Source organism: Echiichthys vipera (assembly GCF_963691815.1).
Source record: "Echiichthys vipera genome assembly, chromosome: 3".
In the NCBI taxonomy this organism is placed as follows: Eukaryota; Metazoa; Chordata; class Actinopteri; order Perciformes; family Trachinidae; genus Echiichthys; species Echiichthys vipera.
The window spans coordinates 24,180,063-24,200,934 of record NC_139828.1 but is presented as its reverse complement, the minus strand read 5'-3'; the positions used below and the strand labels follow the sequence as shown (position 1 = coordinate 24,200,934).

The following is a 20,872-nucleotide window of genomic DNA, read 5'->3' as shown; positions in this document are numbered from 1 at the left end:
AAATGAGTGAAGAAGAAGGCGGAACCCAAGTGGCACAAAAGTGCTCTGGAAAAAAGTCCCTACAGCTCTTTAACAACAGAGTCCACGGTTCCCCCCAAACCTGCAGGGAAACCTCCATCCCCTCCATCTCTGAGTGAACAAGAAGGGCCCTTTGTATGCTGTGGATATGCTATAAAAAACAAAACGACTTAACTATGCTCAGGGATATGGAGGACGTAACTTAAGCCTCAAAAAATAAATAGATACATGCATAAATAAATAAATGCATAAGGACATGCATAGGTTCAGTGGTGGAAGAAGTACTAGGAGCTTTTACTTAGGTGAAAGTAGTAATATTACACTGTATAAATACTCTTTTACAAGTAAAAGTCCTGCATTCAAAATGTTACTTAAGCAAAAGTCGAAAAGTAGCAGCATCAAAATGTACTTAAAGTAAAAAAAAAGGGCTCATTATGCAGAAGGGGCCATTTCAGAATATTATCAGATTATAATTGTGTAACTTTAATGTTACAGCTTGTAAAGGTGGGCTAATTTAACCCCTTTATATACTGGTGTGTAGCTTAATACTGTATATAACCATATACTGTATGTTATATCATGTGTTGATATTTTGTATTAACAATCAGAATCTGTAAAATAACTAAAGTTACCGAATAAATGTAGTGGAGTTAAAAGTATAAAGTACCATAAAAGGGAATTACTCAAGCAAAGTTCAAGTACCTAACAATTGTAATTAAGTTCAGTACTTGAGTAAATTTACTTAACTACTTTCCATTACTGCGTAGGTTAGCCTATATTTTTTAAATTATCCAATTAAGAAATAGTAAACACATTTATATATATGTTATTCAGTTCAGTTATTCAAATAAAGTGAAATAATTGCCAAGAGCATATCAATTTATTAGACTACAATGGGGATCAGAATTAGAGAACAAATTATGAAGACTTGATTTATTCTGAAATATTGTTATTGTTTTGTTCCCGATATTCTAGTATACCTGCCGTGGCTGCACCACTGCTGTACTAACATGTTGTTTTTTTAATACCAGGCACTTCAACAATATAAAGACACAATGATTACTGTTCTTTGTGCTCACTGTTTTTTGTCACACCATAAAGGTTTTTGTTGACGTGCTTTGGTTATTTAAAAAAGCATACTAGCACAGCAGCAGATACTCTATCAAAACAATAAAATAGAGCAATATTTCAGAAATAACATCTCCAGTGTGTATGCCACCATATTTACAAAAGAATTTGAAGGATACAGAAGGACAAATAAAGAAACAATAAGATTAGCTTTGCATTTTGCTGTTATTCAAAGAGTCCAAAAAAATAAAGCTTTGACTGGGACAGATGTGAGTCCTTATTATATGTAGTGCTGCATGGTATTTTCCCACCAACTTCTCTATATTTACAAAAGCACGGGAATGATATTTATTACAGAAAATAGATTTCAATTAATTCATTCAATGCTTGCACGGTTCTGATGATAATGTATGGGTTTGATATCAAAATAGATAGCCTACACATTACAATGTAGTTTGTTTGGTTTCTTTTTTTCACATGTTTATCACAAAAGCATACATTTAAACATGTGTGTATGACCCTAATTAGGAATTCATGTTTTCAAAGTGTATGGCACTTGAAGGTAAGGCTGACCTGATAGGAAAAGCTGCACAGAGAAATGCTGTATGCAAAAGGGTCTGTGATATACATTAGATAAGGTAGTTAAACAGGGCCTAATATACACTTTAAAAAAAAAAAAAGGAAAAAGAATGAAACATTTGGTTCCATTTGCTCCCAATAAGTACAAGTTACACGGGGGTTTGAGTCAAGCAGCACATGAAATCATGAACATGAATGTGGTCACTGTTTAGAGAAAAGGAAAACATTCATGACTTAAAAGCATTACAATACTTGTGCTCCTGCTTCACATTAAAAGGGCCTCTTAAGACACAGTATGGTTGTCAGAAATAACACGTACTTTAGCTTGTAGTAGTGTGGGAAGAGTAATCCCAAATTCTGAGATGTATCTTTGATTAAAACAGTTTTTTGTTTTTCTTGAAACATCTCAAAACCAGAAGCTGTCATCTGTGACACAGAGCTGAGGTCAGGAACCAATATTTGGGGTCAGTGTCGGGCAGATTTACAAATTTTGTCATAAACCTCCGGGAAGGCCTCCTTACAGCCTAGTTCTTCTCTCAGTCTGTGATACAGCTGTCCGTCAAACATCTCCCAAAACTCCGCTCGGTCCATGTACACATCTGCATACAGCATCTGGAACCTGCAGGAGGCAGATGACACATTTACATATAAATGCAAGACAGCGCGTGAATGTCAATGTATGCTCCAGTGTATGCATATTTAATATTTTCAGCTTTAATAATAATTTCAGCACGAGTTGTGGATTTGATATCACTTACCCATGCACATCTCTGACAAACTTCTCCAGCTGACGTGTTGACGCTTTGGCTTCAAAGTGTTTGACTTTGGGCTCTCCATAAGCCCCAATATCCACGTACAACTCCTCCTCTTGTCCTTTTGGGTGGACCATCCCTCTGCCTGGTCGCAACAGGAAGGGACACAGCCACAGAGGGTACACCTGAAATAACACAGGACACACAGGAGTTGACAGTTTGTACATAAACAGGGTGTATTTCATGTCTTTATTCACATCTTAGTCTTACGTCGATGTCCTGGTGGAAGCACGTGATAGCAGCCTGCAGATTCTTCATGGGTACCAGCATGTCCTGGACCACATGATGCTGTTCATAAAGCCGCCTGATGGTCTCTCCCTGGGTGAGCTTCAACAGTGAGATCTTGGGAGGAACCATCCATCCAAAAAGCCAGCGAAACATTGGGTTGTTTCCAAAGGGAATAATATCCTATAGAAAGGACACATATACATACAGAGACATATATAAATTGGTTAAAAGATGATGGCAAAATGGATTAAATTATAATAACAATAATCCTTATTTACAGACCTGTTAACTGAGACAGAGTTAAATATGAGTACAGAAGTAAACAAAAGACGCAATAGTTCAAATTGTATTAGCAACTTAAATCTCTGCTTAATGTTAAAATTTAAATACCACTGAATTAAATTTATAGAATTGAAATATCAGTCAGCCAGCATGACAGAGAGAGAGGTAGGTGGGTAATACACTGACTATGGAGAAGAACCACGCACAACCTCACTTAAAAATCTATTCCTTTCATGTAGATGAGACACTAATACAATTCAGTTGCACTCCTCTTTTTTTCCAGCAGAGGGAAGCCACAACCTTCCCCCAACAGGGTCAAACACTATCACATCTCCATGTCTGACACATCAATGATGTCTATCACAAATTGTCATCAAAGTATCAGTCAGCCCTGTTTCTTTCTGCCTTTCCTTTGCACCGTCTACAAAACAAAACCCTTTCAAAAACAGAGAGCATCCAAAAGCCCAAAGCTAGATCCTGTAGGTATCTGTCAAACCAATACTATGCATAATTCAGCACACCATTTACTGTTACTGAAAACAAAGGATGCCAAGCCCTTCTCACTAATGGCTAATGGTGTGTGTGTGTTTGTGTGTGTGTGTGTGCGTGTGTGTGTGTGTGTGTGTTAGTGTGTGTGTGAATACAAAATATGTGTGTGACAGAGAAAGCGCATTAGAGTGTAATAAAGAGAAGTGAGCAAGGGGTTGATAAGATGATGGCAATGTGTGTGTGTGTTAGAGTGTGTGTGTGTGTGTGTGTGTGTGTGTGTGTGTGAATACAAAATATGTGTGTGACAGAGAAAGAGCATTAGAGTGTAATAAAGAGAAGTGAGCAAGGGGTTGATAAGATGATGGCAGTGTGTGTGTGTGTGTGTGTGTGTGTGTGTGTGTGTGTGTGTGTGTGTGTGTGTGTGTGTGTGTGTGTGTGTGTGTGTGTGTGTACCTGAAGCTCCCAGAAGATGCTGCGTGTGTGTCTGTGATAGTACTGTCTCAGAGGGATGTATTCAACTCCAGCGCAGTCGCCTTTCAGGTAGCCCTCCACGTGTTTAAAGAACCAGGGTTTAAAGTGCAGGCCGATTCTATTAATCTGATGTCAGAGAGGAAAACGGGAGGTCAAATGTGATAAAACGTGAAAAAAAGTGAAATACACACTCACGAACACCTTACCTTTTCAGACTCGGCGTTGTCGGTCATTGTTCCCGTCATGATAACGGCAGTGTCCCGAGTGTACTGGAGGCCCTCTACAAATGTGTTCTGCTTGTCCTCAGATGCTTCAGTGAAGCGTTTACAGATGTTCTCCAGACCTCTGACCGGCTCATAGCGCAGCTTCACCCAGGGTTTAGCAGGGACTATTTTAATCTCAGCTGCAACCAGGAACCCCAGAGTTCCACAGGACCACGGGACGGCGTGGAACAGGTCAGAGTTCTCCTCCTAGGTGACAGAAAGATGATTTTTCGATGTGCATAAGACCAAACTGTCTGTGGCACATTTGCGGTGATGGATGTGGTCTTAGCCTTCTGGGCTTCTAACATTAGGCTATTTGGCTCATGTTGGCTTTGCAAACTAAACCATTAGCAAACCTCACAGCATTTCATCTTCTCCACAAAGGGGACCACTGTTTTTGCTTAACTTGGTGTGACAATTACAGAACATTTTAATGAAACTCTGCATCACAAGTTCAACTAAGTTTGGCTCTCTTTCTAACATTGGAGATGCTGGGAGATGATTAGTGGAAGCTTTAGAAAAGAGGGAGAGTAGATGTGGATTCTTATTGTTAAGAAAACATTATCTCTCTGAAGAGTGTGACCTTTTTTATTAGCCTACAATCGCCTCACTTTAATATGCATTACATTACACACTGACGTGTGTCACATAGATGTAATATAATGCATGTTTAGCACAACCCCGCCAGGGCTTCTTATGGGTAAAGCTGAAATATTACAGAGCTGAAGCTCTTGCCCTGTGAGCTCATTCAGCGACTGTGGTAATAACTGTTGATTTAGTAGCTCCTTGTTCAAAAATATAAAAAAGCTGGAATGCTTCTGTAAACAGGACGCACCAAAGCAGATAATCTCTCTTACTGAGTTTAAAAGAGAGACTTTACCCATTTTAATCCAGAAAACCATGAAACAGAGTGTATCACTTTAACATTAGAGATGCTGGACAGAAAGTTCCTAATTACAAGCAGCATCATCAGAACGATGAACCAATACTTGCAATATTAATGTGAGGTAAAATGGTGATAACCCCGAGGGCTGCTGTCCCAGAAAAAAAAGTGATTGAGTGATGAGGTACAGAGTCTGTGGTGATTGGGATGATGTTACCATGGTGATTCCTAGTTAAACCCAAAGACTGCGTGCTAAGCCACTGATTTCGCTTCATGGTACAGGCCCCTGCACTCAGGCATACATCAAACATCGCACACGATCGATACTTACCTCAGTGCAGCGTACCAAGCTGCCATCAGCTAGAACCAGTTCAAATGCGACACAGATGTGCTGAAACAGCCCGTAAATGTGAGAGGATGACTCAATGCCTGTGCCCATCACCAAACCACCTGAGAGAGGAAAAATAATAGGAGATTGGCTCTTAGTAACTCAATATCTTCCCAGGTGAGAACAACAGTGGGCCAACACACACGCAGAAAGCAGCGCTTGCCTTCTGAGAGTGAATATGTACGTGCCTGCTTGAACGTCAGAATAAATGAATGTACCGCAGCCTGATGGGAAAACATTATGGGCTTGTTGATGCGCAGTTTATGGCATCAGGAAATCCATTATGAAACCCGATCCAGGGGTGCTTCCAACACTGCAGCCATTTCCTCCCAGTTTCATCTTTTGAGCTACAACATCAATCTTCTAACCCAATTAGAGAAGTCGCTGGTGCTGTAAACAGGATACAGTGATTGATGGGGGAGATGCAGGATCTGCCTCACTGGTCATCAGTACGTCTCTCTATTTCTAGATACCAGAGAGACACAGATGATGCCACTCTATGATGATTCCCCAGAAAAGAATCCACAGTAAAAAAAAACAGACAACCTACCCACGGTGAGGTCATCGAGCTCGGGCAGCACTGGCAGTGTCCAGCCAATAGACGTGAGGAGAGCGGTCAGCTGACCCATGTTGGCCAGAGGCTCAACTCTCACCACCTAAAAGGCAAAGATTACTCTGAGTAAAGATGCACCACCAGGCTGACAATGCAAAAGTTATCCAGGTAAATGTAATGAGTGAGGATAAAACGATGAGTCCGCACACCAGAGTCTGCTCCATATAGCGTTTTTTAAATGGACATTTGTCTGATGAAGGGCTGGGGCACGAAACGTCGCACGAGTTGATACACCATTAAAAACTCTCTATGGTGCAGACTCTGGTGTGCGGACTCATGGTTTTATCCCCTGTACCAGCACCCAGTATTTAACAGTTTTGGATGTGCATGCTGTTTGTTTTAACTTTCTTACATGTCATGAGTAACACATGACATTGTATTCACCAGGTTAAATACTGGGATCTGGAACATGTCATCACTGTTAAACAGAAAAGCAATGTGGCCAGAAACAGAAACAGATCGTAGTCAGACGATCACGCAGGTTTAAAAACGCAATTTAGCCAAATTTATTGGAACAAAAATACATTTAGTAAAATTATTACGGGGCCTTTATTGTAAAAAGTGATTTGACACAGTGATCTGTGTTTTTTTAAATTATAAAGCAGGTTGAGGTGCTATATAAAAACTGTGAAAGTATCAAAACACTCAATCCACAGAGAAATGCACACAGCTCATATTCAGAAGCTGGCTTTAAAGGAGCTATATATAAAAGCTATAAAGTGCTGTTACAGTGCTGTTACAGGCATTCCCCAGCTGCAATGATGGAGAATGCAGATAGAGATGACCTGCAAAAGCTGAGCAATCAGAGCAGACTGGGCTTCTTGAGGGAGGGGGCTTAAAGAGACAGACGCTAAAGGGTGAGGGTGAATACAGGTACATATATGTTCAAAGCATGTAGGCTAAGCATGGCCCCTCTGATCTTCTGACCCCTTGTCTCTATTTCCCTGTTGAAGCCATGCCCCTGTTTACAATCTCAGCACTTATTTGGTGAGTACAATGTTATCATCAGAAAAGTAAATTATGGACTAGATTATAAAAAGACTAATGCAGTGATCACACCACCTGCTTTTGCGGTGCAGCGTGATTACATACAAATGCAACGCAAAGAGACAAATAAATGGTCATTCGTGGCGGTCAAACTTGAGTGATCAAACTTGTGCAAGTAACACGGTGCAAGGTGGATTTACGCCAACATACAGTAAGAGTATACAGCCATGTTAGTGATTCTGTGCAAAGCTTAGGCACAGTGGTGTTTCGAGCTAAATGCTTATGTCAGCATGCTAACATGCACAACACAAAGTTTACTCTTACTTTTATTATTACTTTCTATCTTAGTTTAGTGCGTTTGCATGCTAACATAAGCTACTGTGCAAGGAAGACTGAGTACAGCTGAGGCTGACGTCTGTTGAATCTAGGGCTGTACGGTATGCTCTAAAATTTTTATCACTGTATCATTTGTAGCATAGACTGTAACAGTTTTATATCACAGTATATTGATTTGTCTTTACATTTCTATAGAAATGCTTCTGAATTACTGTACTGAAGTACAAGTATGAGGCTCTTGTTTTTTACTTGAGTATTTTCTTTTCATGTGAATTTATACTCCTACTCCACTACAAGTCAGTGGGAAGTGTTCTACGTTTTACTACACTACATTTATCTGATAACTTAAGTTACTAGTTACTGATATTGATTCACACTGATATACACTCGTTGCAGTTATAAACAAATACTTCTGTTAAATTGCCGGTTTTCTGTGTCAACCTTTTGTTTTTTCAGAGTAGAAAGAGACATTGTGGTGGTGATTTTATCATGGATTTAACCAGACTGAGACAACTGCAAGAACAACAGGCGCGAAGCCAGCTGTTCTTGAGAGGAGCGATGCAGAAAAAGCAGGAGCGGTTGTGGCCTACAGGAAGCGTGCGGAGCAAGCCTCCCAGCGCACTGGTATTTGACACGCTGAGCCTGTGTTGTGCTCAGAGAGGACAGGACAGCAGTCAACATCTGCCACTATGTCCTTGAATTACTTTTTCACATAGGCTTCTACTCAAAAGGGCCAGTAAATATTCACTTGCGGGCTGCATCAGCATGCATTGTGCGGTTACGTCAGATCTGCTCTGCCAGTTTCATAGAGTCAAATTCCATACTGTAGGGAAAATTCCTACCGTCTGTACCATTTATACTGTACACTCCTAGTTGAATCCTCCTACCTGTCTCGTTGTGTCCACCTCCAGAATGTCCATCATATTGATCATGATGTTCCTGTGGGTTTTCTTGTATTTCCCCACTCTGAGAGATACAGTGAGCCAGCCGGGTCGACCCGTACACATGTAGGTCTTACTGCCATCCTTCCTCCACTCACGCACCTGAAATGTGCCAGAACACACAATGCAGAGAATGACAGATGGTTATTTTCGGAGATACACAGCATTCCCGCCTAAATCATTACCTGTTTTACCCAGCCAGCAAGGCTGTCTGTCGAGGCTTTCGTCCACTACAAGACTGAGGACATTCTCAGAGGTCAAAGGCCTTGGCAGCTCATTGGAACTCCTCATGTATATGTTGTGAATGCTGATCCTCACAATTCATTTGCACTAAACATGTATATATATTTATATTTTTCATCTGGTCTTCTTTGGTAAATACTTGATTTTGATTTTGTATTTTTGTGTATTGTGTACACAGAGGAGAGAAAAAATACAGAGTTAAATTCCTTGTGTTTGCACATACATGGTGAATAAAGCTGATTCTGATTCATTCATCAGTGGAGTTCCCATGTGTGTCTTGACTTCATTAAGTCCACATGATTGTCTAAAGCTCTCTCGGGCCTGTGGCTGCTTTGATTTGCCTCTGCTTCACGTCAAATTCTTCTCTCCTGAACAAATTCTTTGAGGAATCAAGGTGTTGGGTGTCTGTCTTGTGTTCTCTCACCGGAAAGTGCTCCCAGTTCTTTACCTTTAATAGTCTGATGTTCAGGCTGTTAACAGGTCGCCTTGATCTACAACTAAATCCTGGCATGAATTTTACTGTAACTGTACCGCAGCACAGAAAAGGACAAAGTTGTTCAACTTTAGTACTTTAAAATGTTATTTTTTTTATGAAGCCCACCAAATGATTAAATACTTTACACGCTTCCAGTGGAAAATACAGGGGTGACTGGGATGCTTCCCATAGCTGTGGTAAACGATTTATCCATTAGCACGATATGTGCCCCATTTCTGATCATATTCAGGGCATCGATCACCTATAAAAATCCAGGATTAAGCCCTTTGTTATGCCATTGTGTGAATTTTGACATAAATAATTAAATATGACCAAATCTGCCTCATTATCTATACCATAACTTTTTCTGATTTTTTTCAAAAAATGATGCCACGACTGCTTCAGACACACTTTGACTGATTTAGGCATTTTTTGGACACATTCAATTTTGACTTTTTTCGACGTACTATACTATAACTTTTCCTTACTTTTTTCAACAAACGATGCTATAACTGGCATAGACAGTTTATCCTATGACTGATTTAAGCATTCTCGGACATAATATTTTTTGACTATTTCAACAAACTATACCGTGACTTTTTCGGGCTTATTTTTTGGACACTCTATAAGGGATATATGTGAAGTGTAGACATTTCTCTAACAGGCAGTTACTGAGAACACAACAGACACACGTGTCAGCTTTGATTTCCAGAGGAAACACTAATATTTGATATTTTAATAAACACATTTTGTTGAACACCCCAAACGGATTAGGAAAGTAGTTGCTTGTACAGTAGGTGAATTACAGTGAATATGAACTTGCAGGCCCAATTAATCCAAATACAAAGAAATCAGTGGGCTATATTATGCCCCTATGTTACACATAAAGAATACATTGTTACAGGACTACGGTCAGATATTGAAATTATAAGAGCTGTAACGATGATGTAATAATTGTCATCTATGACAGCCTTGGCATGAACAAACCTCTAATCCTTAAGTAACACTTGTGATTGAGATATCTATTACTAACCCATCTGACACAAAAAAATAGGCACTGTGAGTTTTTCACTGCCCGAGATTCATAACTAAAAAGGGAAGTTGCCAAATTATAATACGAGAGAATACCTAAACTTCCTTTCAATTTTACAAAATGATACTATAACTTCAATGCAGTTAGTTTGTGGCAGGTTGCGTCAGATTTCTGGTAGCTAACTCTCCTCAACTTGTTATATTTTATCTACAGTTTGTCAAAGGATATCAATCAGATGTTGTAGTCTATCCGCACACACCTGAAAACATGGAAACCCTGAAACCCCCTAACAGATCCCAATTTAAACCCTTTTTGGAATTTCCCTAGAATAAATAACATCAAGTATGTAATCTAGTTTATGTCGGACTAAATATTTTAGAGACATAAATGATAAACTTGGTTGCAACGGGGCGTTACAATCGTCCCTGCATCACCAGCCATGTTTTTTCACCTCATGTTAACATTGCATTTGAATACAGGGAAGAAAAAAGAATGCACCTGAAAGAAAAGTGAGCCTAAGATATGACCTTGGAAAGTTACTTTCTCTGGGAATTTCAAATGTGGCTGTTTTTAGTGAGCAAGAAGACAATGTACCATGTGAGCATGAGCAAAGGGGTTTTGTTCACTCTGGCTTGTTTCTGATTGGACATATTCAATGGGACAACCGCCCCTTGTTACAACTGTCCCTGGTCTCCCCTTCGCACATTTTAGCACACTAAATGAGAATCACACACACACACACACACACACACACAGTCACACAGTCACAGATGATGATGTCTCACCTGTCGCTGTATGTCACGCACGCGCTGGTTGTGCAGTTTGGGCGCAGAGCACATCTTGAAAATGAGCCATGCCCGTATGTAATAATACACATCAAATATAACGGAGAGCGGCAGCAGGAACAGGCACACAAATATCCACCTCTGGTGAACGATCACATAATCTAGACCTTTGACTTTGATCCACAGCAGGAACAGAACGAGCGCGCCGGCTAAATACAACAGCGGATCCATGGTTTCGGGGCAAATCAGACCCAGGTGTGAACGGACTCCTGAACTAAGAGTATCTCACACACTTTTGCGTTAAACTACCGCTGACCGCAGGGACAAAAGCCTGCATCGATCACCCGAGCCCCTGATCACCCCTTCACTGCTATAGGTGAGCGTTGCTAGGTGGACGGTCGGCTTCCCGCCCTGCTCCACACTGATTGGTTTGAATTGTCAGAGGGGCGGGACCGGGCGCCGATACTTCACGCTCATTGGTCAATCAAGTGACTGTAGGTAATTCCGAAGCAGTAGCCTTTCTGAACTTTAGCCAATCACAGAGCGGAGAGGCTGTCACACCATGCAGCCTGTCCCCATGGCTCTGTTACAACACTGTGCTCAGATTAGCCAAAGGCAGTCTGATGGGTAGATTAGATAGACCTTAAAGTGTAACTACTCTAATATACACTTATGCCTGCTCCATTCGGTCCATGAACACAGATTTATCTATATAATTGGCTAAGGACCAAGGCTGTTCTAAGATCTGTAGACCTTTTCAACACAATTCCATTGCTAGGCAACATACTTGGTCCTTGGTAACTTCCTGTCAGTTTATGTCATTCACATTCACTGCAACAGGAATCAAACTGGGAAACATTTAGAATGTTTATGTTTACATCTTTGAAAAAAGTATATAGGACCTGTTGTGTATTTTTGGCCTGTGTGTTTGTTTAATTAGAAAAATAAACAGAGTGAAGCGTGGGATTCCCTTGTATTGCTGGGCTAATAAAGGCATGCTTCGTTCTTTCTTTCTTTCTTTCTTTATTATTAGAAAAAGGGCCAATACACATTAATTATCATTCAAACCTTGGACAATTTATTTAGCAGCGTGGCTTTATGGACGGTAATATCTGTCAGTCCATCACTCCAGGTCCCAACAACTACTGGATGGAGTTCTATGGATTCAGACGTTCAGGGTGTATAGTAGAATTACTTTGGTCATCCTCTGACCTCTCATACAGCACATTTCCCATCAGCCTTATCTATCTACTTATAAATGATAAAAAAAAAGAATACCTGTTTAACATTGGCATGTTAGCAAACTTCCATTAGCATTAGCTTAAAGTGTCTAAATACAGCTTCACGGAGCCGCTAGCATGGCTGTCTCTTATTGATTGATTACTGTGTTTGTTGTTTATTGTATTTACTATACTATATATACAGTATATATCTATATATATGTTTATATATATATATATTCTTTTTTATTTATATATAGGAATATATATATATTTCCTTTTTAGATTAGTAAAACAAATAAGTATTGAATTAATAATAATAAATAATATTGAATCTAAAAAACGCCGCTCAAACCTCTCGCTCAAACTGACAAATTCAGATTCATAAAACAGGATGTGACCTCAGTGTCCACAATGTAGCTATAGGTTCCGATTCATAGCCTTCAAGAAGAAGAAGAAGAAGAAGAAAAATTCCTTTTATTTATCTCGCAAGGGAAATTAAATTTTTTCACTCTGTTACTATTATTATTATTCATGTTACACACTCACAGGCCTGAAATACACACATGAACAAACAGGACCTATATACATATATATACCCCGAGCAGTTGAGAGGACGGTGGCTTGCTCGACAGAACATCGGCAGTGCCCAGGAGATGAACCGGCACCTCTCCAGCCACCAGTCCACACTCCATTCATGATCCACACAGGGACTCAAACCAGGGACCCTACGGTTCCCAGCCGAGTCACCTGTGGACTGAGCTACTGCCGTCTCTGTAAATCATTCAGACTAATAAGGATTTTAAGTTCTTTCATATCTGTCATTGGCAAGAAAATAAACTCAACTGCCAAACATTCAACTCTCTATTTTAATTTTTATTAACCCTACACACTGAGGCTACAATCATGTTGTTTTGTTGAAGGTTATATACTTAAATTCTACACTATTTCATGCCCAATATTACCTGCTGTCTCTCTCTCTCTCTCTCTCTCTCTCTCTCTCTCTCTCTTTCTCTCTATCTCTCACACACATGCACACACAAACACATGTACACACACACATGCACGCACACACAAGCACACACGCACACACGCACACACGCACACACGCACACGCACACACGCACACACACACACACACACACACACACACACACACACACATTGGTAGCCTACCCTTCAGACACATTAGACGGAGGGAGGGTGGGGCGCCAGTAAAGATTTCTTAATGGGCTCTGCTGTCCTCTCGTCCATCTGCCTTGATGATAAACACAGCTGGTCCACTTTAGCCTGATGCGCATCAAAGCCTTCACCGTTTTATTTTTCTTTATTCACCAACAAACCATTCATTTAAACACTTTCCCTCAGGAGCTGGAGATCTACAGAGTGAGGACTACACTTGGACTATGATCAGCAGGTTTTTAAATAGTATGGAAGATGGAAATTATAGGCACAAATATTCTAAGTAATATTCAATGAGCTTTTTTTTTGGTCATAATAGGACTTCTGCAACTGTGGCGTAAATAATTTGGATGTCTGGTCAGTAAGAGAGCGCATGGGGAGTGCACTCTGTGGGACTGTTTGTACGTGAGTGACACTATCCAGCCGGTCACAGCCTTCACAGTAACCTCCGAAATATTCACTATCCTGGAGGAGGATGCCTTCCCTGCACCATGGAGCAATCTTCGTCGGAGCCTTCCTCATTGTGACCGGGGGCTCCACAGCCTTCCTGACCTCATCTCAGAGCCGCCTGCAGGCTTTTTCCCTCTGCTGCGTGGTGCTGGGGGTGGTCATGCTCATCCTGGGGCTATTCTGGGCTATGAACAGCAAAAGTGTTGCAAACTACAACCACCGGGAGTTCGACCCAGAGTGTCCACATTATCCATACAACGACTACCCCAACTTTGGCAGCCATGCCCTCTTCACGCCCCCAGCTGGGAGCCGCTTCCCAGAATCCCAGTCAGTGTTTCTGCCCAGGTGAGTGAAAGAAAAATGGCAGGTTTTATTTAGTACTGGAGTTAAATCTGCATTTAAGTATGAGCAATTTGATCCTGAAGCTATTGATTTAAGGCAATTGCGTGTATTTTTGGCACTGTACTGTATAAAAAAAACACTTTAAGTAATCCAAAGAGTAGATTTGATAAAGCACCTTAACAATGTTACTGTCATCGCCATGTTGTCTAATTCATTCTCCCTGTTGCAGCTCTACACTGATGACATCAGAGGTTCAGTTATCAGTTTTCAGGGTCCTTTAGGGATAGAGCTGTGCATAATTGTGTGCACACAGACCCTGAAAACTATACATTTCAAAGGAAATGCTCACTTTGGCTTTATTTCTCATTATGTTTGGTCAAATATACATATGAACTTTCAAAATGGAAAATGTAATTCCATCTTGCTTTCCACAGGCCGTGCTCAGCCCTGGATGACACAGTCCATTACGAATAGTATCCTGCCCACAGGCAAGATGCACAGTTATGTAAATATAATCACAACAAAACGGAAAGTTAAAGAAAGTGATTGACATTTTGGGAAATATACTTATTTTCTTTCTTGACGAAAGTTAGGCCTGAATAGGTATTCCACTGTCAGGTCTGAACGCTAAATAGGCTATGAGGCTGAAACAATGCAGCCTAGCCTAGTTAGCTTAGCTTAGCTTAGCTTAGCATAAAGACTGGAAATGGGGAAAACAACTAGTCTGGCTAAAAAATAAAACTGTCGAAATAACAATGCCATTCGGGGAGTGATGTATTAAGACTACGGTTGTATTTGAAATCCCATGTGACTACATCACATGACTGAATTGATCAGAACATTTGCGTTCTGAGCAGAATTAAAATGATCAAAAATGTAAATCAACATTAGGCCTACGTCTTCACTCAACCTTTTTTCTGTATTTTTTAAGCAAATTAAAATTCTCAAATATTTAAGTGTTAAAGGTCCCATATACATGTATTTTGTGTTTCTATCAAAACTTGTTCACATACATTCAACTGTCAAAAAGCCTATTTCTTATCTGGGACCAGTAACTTCATACTTCAACTTAGGGCCTACTCAGACTATACATTCGCACAATGCCCAAGCCCGATCCACAGCTAAAGTCTAGTTTGTTTTACCAGTGTTAGTACAATTGTACTCTGCTTAACTTACACTTCCCGGCCGGCCCGGTTGAAAGAGGTGGGCTTCAGCACGGCTCAATTGTACATGTACGAGCACAAACACGAGCACTGGCAGCGGTCCTGATACTGTTTATGTATGACTGACTTTTGTCTGATGAGGGGCCTTCTATGGCCTCTGGTTCGACTCCGACCTGCAGCCCTTTGCTGCACGTCTCCACCTTTCTCTCTCACCCCATTTCCATTGTCTCTCCTACGACATAAAGGCTTGAAAAACTGCCAAAAAATTATCTTGGTCTAAAGCAGGGGTGCCCAATCCTGCTCATGGAGATCTACTGCCCTGCATGTTTAAGGTTTCTCCCTGCTCTTACACACCTGAGTTTAAGCTAGCTCTCCAGGAGCAGGATTGGGCACCCCTGGTCTAAAGGTTTAGTCTGATAAAAATATTCAGTGTCTGAAAAAACAAAAACTGGGAGGGGTGATGATGTATAAGCAAGACGCAATAGTCCAGTGGCCCAGATCTTTTGAACAGAGGGCACACTGTCCATCCGTACTGTGCCAAAGCACGTTTCATGACTAAAGTCTAGTTTGTTTCATGACTAAAGTCTAGTTTGTATGACCAGTGCGAGTGCAACCGTACCCCGCCTAGAAGCACGGTCCGTTTGGGAGAGGTGGGCTTTTGTAAAGCACGTTTGCACATGTACGAGCACAAGCACGAGGCCTGTGGCGGCTCTGACGTCATTTTATGTGCGCCTGTTCGGACATAGAAAAAAAGAAGGAGGGACCATGCGCGGACATTTAAAACAATGGCCGGAAGGTTCACGTTGGTGTGATGCGGAGGTGGAGTGTTTACTGCAGATTTTCGGCGGATAAAAATATTCAAAAACAGTCGGACAAGACGCACAAAAACTCTGAGGTCTGTGGAAAGATTTGTGAACAAAGAGACGCATTGCGATGACGTCAATCAATACGTGTGACGTGTTACGGCTTGATGACGTATGGACAGGCAAGAAGCATTAGCACAAGGCCCAGGCAGTGTGAGTACAAACGGGCCTAGGCAGTGGGGGGAGAGGGAGGGGGGGACAAGTACCCTAAAGCACGGGGCACGGTACGGACGGACAGTGTGAGTGCGCCCTAAGTGCAGGCCGGGCGAGGGCTAAAGCATGGTGCAATGAATCAAGTCACTTATGGTAATTGTAAATAGACCCTTAATGTCCCAACCTCATTTATACTCCCTTAACATATGGAAATAAAATTCAAATGATGTAACTGTCAATGCCTACATTCTTCCTTTATGTTGGCATAGATATTAAGCAATGTACTAGAGGGCAGATCAAAAGTTTCTGACAACAACAAACATGAAAACGGTGGAGGAAGTCGTAATAATGTAGCCTGAGACGTAAAAAAAAGAGGCAAAAGTAGAGACAGCATTGTGGCCGCCATTAAATACATAAATAAATATAATTATATAAAATATCACTTGAACCTATGGACAAAATGAACGCAGTGCACCGACAGAGGGATCTGTCTGTATAATCCTCAAAGCAATTTCAGTCAAAAACAACTGGACTGGTTGTTTGTCTAGGAAGACGTTTCACCTCTCATCCAAGAGGCTTCATCAGTTCATGTACGCATCTGACCAGGCTGGGACTGGTCCAACTAACTGGTGTGGAGATCCAGGTATTTAACCTCTCACAAGGCCGATGATGTCACTGAAACCCTTTGTGCTCCAAGTGCCCACGCCCGTCGTTAGAGTGACAGTCGGTGGTGGGCAGTTGGTTTCGACGTCGTTAGTGCTCTATTGAGTCTGAACGACGAGCGATGGTTTCTCCACTTTCTCCACTTTTACATAGATGGCTTCTTTTACTCCTCTTTGAAAGAGGAGTAAAAGAAGCCATCTATGTAAAAGTGGAGAAACCATCGCTAAACAGAGGAGGGGGTCTGAGACACCACTTATCTCCAATTTACAATGCCGCCCTTTCATCCCTTCCCAGGAGATTCAACAATCTAACCTCAAAGGACAACTGTTCACACATGGCCCGGGTGACCCCAACGACTGTCGTTCAGACTCAATAGAGCACTAACGACGTCGAAACCAACTGCCCACCACCGACTGTCACTCTAACGACAGGCGTGGGCACGTGGAGCACAAAGGGTTTCAGTGACATCATCGGCCTTGTGAGAGGTTAAATACCTGGATCTCCACACCAGTTAGTTGGACCAGTCCCAGCCTGGTCAGATGCGTACATGAACTGATGAAGCCTCTTGGATGAGGTGAAACGTCTTCCTAGACAAACAACCAGTCCAGTTGTTTTTGACTGAAATTGCTTTGAGGATAACGATGACCTGGACGAATGAGAACATTCACAGGCCTGTCTGTATAATGTTGAGACAAAATGAGCCTTAATTTGGTGAATTGTCATTTTTCACTTTGGTTTTTGTGTGGATAAAACAAACAAGATATGACAAGTTGATTTGACCTTTAGACATGCTGGTGGGTGAATTTTGTTACCTGTGGACAGAGCCTGGCTAGCTGTTTCCACCTGTTTTCAGTCTTTATGCTAAGCTAACAGGCTGCTGACAATAGTTATATATTTGCCGTAGAAACAAGAGAGTCATATCGATGTTCTCATTTAACTCTCTGCAAGAAAATGAATAAATGTATTTCTGAGAGGTCAAACTATTTATTTAACCAAGTTTTATCCAAAGACTCTGCAGGTTTTATTTGAACTGTAACTGTCCATTATACCTTTGTGAAATCCAAATCCTGTATTTTGCAGGAAATGCAACTACTGACAAAAAATAACTCCATCTGCTATAGCTAGCATCTGATCTCTACAACTGCTACTACTTGTGTTTCCATGTGAATTCTCACTGCCACTGTTTTATCGAGTGCAGGACAATGGAGCGCCACAGACAAGGTGCACGTGGTGAGGAATTCGACTACCCTCCCATGGACCACGGTGGTTTCAGTCCATCACCTCACCCTCCTCCATGGCTGGAACCCCCGCCTCCATATGAGGTTGCCATCAAGACCACGTGCAGCTCAACACACCTGCGGCGTGCATACTCAGACACTCACCTGGCTACAGAGCCCCTGTTTGCACAGTCAAGAGAGATCAGCTTTGAGGTGTGACGCTGGACGATACGGACAACCAACCTCTTTGTACATCGGACTGAGGGAAAAATAGTCTTGACTGGGGCTTTTACTCAGTTTTCTGACAGCAAAAAACTTTAACACTCGTGAAGCATGCTTTTTTCTGATGTTGACCAGTGGGTCTTGGCATGCTTTCCCCAAGTTTTCTGTAATTATAATGCAGGTATATCTAAATATAGGGTGAAATGAAGAGTAGAACACACCAAAATCAGCCTTAGCAGAACAAAATAAAGCACCAAAACAGAAGTGTAAAATCGAGAAGTTATAATTCAACATGAGGTTACGTGATGGACAATTTCTTTTAAAAGTCGCAGTGACATGGTAACATGGTAACAGAAGCACACAGGAAATCCAGGATGTCCTTTAATTTCAGCGTAACAAATCCAGGTAAGCCTCCCTTGTGGGATTCCCCTGGTGACCGCAGAGGACAGTTATCAAACGGCGCAGTGATATGTACTTTGTTCTCTGGGATTTCATGAATGCAGGAACAACATTCTTCATTACAGGCAGGATATGATGACATATCACTCTGAGAAACTAGCACCCGGGCCTGTGGATGTTTTTTTAGTTTGTGTGCCACACATGTAGCCTCGTCAGCTTGTTGAAAGCAGGGGAGCGATGACTCATCTGACCATATGAGTTTTTCCACCGCTCACTAGACCACTGCATCGAACTGGCAACACTGAGATTAAAGTACCCATATAATGCCTCTGTTTTAAAGGATGATTTCAGTGTTTTTGCATATTTCACAGTACAGTACATTATTTTCTTCCATACTTTGGCACCCATACATTTTGATGGAATTGAATTACCTCAAACAGTAACGTAATGAAGTAGTTTGGAAACTCCCCTGGCATGAGACATTCAGGTGCTGGAGGGAATCTCAAATGTGAAAAGTCAGAATTGGAAGTTCTGGGTGGAAAAAAGTAGTGTGTCTCAAATCTTGAAATCTTGCATATCGGAGATTTCCCACCAGGACAAGACTGGACCAGGGGAGACAGAGACAGGTCAGAAATCACTTTAACTAAAGAAATAAAGATGATGTGATCATCACTATATGATTGATGTACGCACGCACCTCCAGGTTGATTTTCATGCCATAATGAAACTAATAAAATGTTCTGCATAAAAATGCACAAACATAATGATAAACATAATGATGTATGTATATTTAAATGATGTAAAGATGCAAAAACACAGTAATGTTCCTGTTTCACTGTTTCATTTATTTTTCACAGTTGGAAAATATGAAGTTTATCATAAATGAATACAACGATGGAAAGTATGTGTAAAGTGTGTTAAATGTTAGCCCTCACACACACGACTGTTGAATTATTTGTGTGAAGGAGTCCAACAGCCTTCACCACCTCTGAAATAAGATGCTGCACTGAACTGTTGACCACATACACACTGTTGTGATCTTTGACAGCACAAGGACGACTGACTAGAGTAGCTCTGATGGACACGCGCACGCCCACACACACACACACACACACACACACACACATACACACACACACACACACACACACATACACAGACTAACAAACACACAGACAGAGAGCTGGTATGGATCACAGGAGTACAGATCCAGCATTATGTTTAGGAGTGTTTCTTTTATGCCTCTGAATATGCATGCTTTACTCAAGGGGAAATCTTGCACCATGTTTTTAATGTGTGTGTATTCAACTTGATTTAATAAATCAGTGACTAAGGACTGACCGTGGCCTGTGTTTCGACTATCTTCTAATATTCACTAGTATAATGGATGCAGTAAGTGAGAAGAGATCCCACAATCAGGTCTGAAGGCAGACACCACACATTCTTGGTCCTTACAGAATTACACCTGGTAAACCAAGAATGATCCATATTTGCCTTTTTTTTTTAAAGATTTTTAAAGCTTTCTGAGCCTTTATTATATAGGACAGACAGGAAATGGGGAGAGGGGGGGGGGGGGGGGATGCAGCAAAGGGCCACAGGTCAGAGTCGAACTGCCTCGAGGTGTCCAGCCTCTTTACATGGGGCGACTGCTCTCACCACTCAGCCACTGGCCGCCTCCATATTTGCTATTTTTGATTAAAAATACAACTTTGGAAAAAGTGTAGGGTGGAATATGAAGGAACAGGAGAGGTAGCAATAAAAATATGTGTGGCCTATTGCTTATGCAGAGGCAGGGAAACTAAAGAAAGGTTCATTAAAAATATTTGAAAAATACAGAGTAAAGAAACAAGGATCCCATTGGGTTATATGTTTTTGTTTTGATGAGCTTTTACCTCTGGTAAAAGCTAGAACATAGTTACCAAAGTTAGCTACCGTGAGTACACATGGGGGTGGACGGATGTTTCCAAAATTTCTCAATGAGGGAAAATCAGTAGATGTGCTTCCAGCTCCATCTCAGATGGTTTCGTTTTCTTTACTTTTTTACTTTGTGGGAAATCCATGTTTAACAAAATATTCATAACAGCAGAGTAGTTTTTTAAATACT

The 20,872-nt window shown here is 41.2% G+C and overlaps 2 protein-coding genes across 2 annotated transcripts; one reads left to right on the top strand and one right to left on the bottom strand.

Annotated features, from left to right (window-relative positions):
• Positions 1-1,808: 1,808 nt before the first annotated feature.
• On the bottom strand, positions 1,809-11,166 carry dhcr24 (24-dehydrocholesterol reductase). The gene is made up of 9 exons (XM_083911361.1): positions 10,895-11,166; positions 8,305-8,460; positions 6,032-6,137; positions 5,425-5,543; positions 4,154-4,417; positions 3,930-4,073; positions 2,688-2,885; positions 2,424-2,602; positions 1,809-2,284 (listed from the first exon to the last, which is right to left on the bottom strand). Exons 1-9 carry the CDS (start codon positions 11,123-11,125, stop codon positions 2,131-2,133), a joined length of 1,551 nt encoding a protein of 516 aa, XP_083767487.1. The 5' UTR covers positions 11,126-11,166; the 3' UTR covers positions 1,809-2,130.
• A 2,605-nt stretch (positions 11,167-13,771) lies between these two features.
• LOC310945387 (uncharacterized protein) lies at positions 13,772-18,366 on the top strand (the record flags this gene model as incomplete). The annotated part of the gene is made up of 2 exons (XM_083911468.1): positions 13,772-14,091; positions 18,129-18,366. The coding sequence occupies 2 exons, from the start codon at positions 13,772-13,774 to the stop codon at positions 18,364-18,366; spliced, it is 558 nt and encodes a 185-aa protein (XP_083767594.1).
• Between the last annotated feature and the right edge of the window lie 2,506 nt (positions 18,367-20,872).

Coding starts and splice junctions, on each gene's coding strand:
- dhcr24 (XM_083911361.1), bottom strand. CDS start 11,125: ATGGATCCGCTGTTGTATTTAGCCGGCGCGCTCGTTCTGTTCCTGCTG. Junction 5,544..6,031: donor GCTCGATGACCTCACCGTGG/GTAGGTTGTCTG, acceptor TTCCTCTCTCAG/GTGGTTTGGTGATGGGCACA. Junction 4,074..4,153: donor ACAACGCCGAGTCTGAAAAG/GTAAGGTGTTCG, acceptor CTCTGACATCAG/ATTAATAGAATCGGCCTGCA.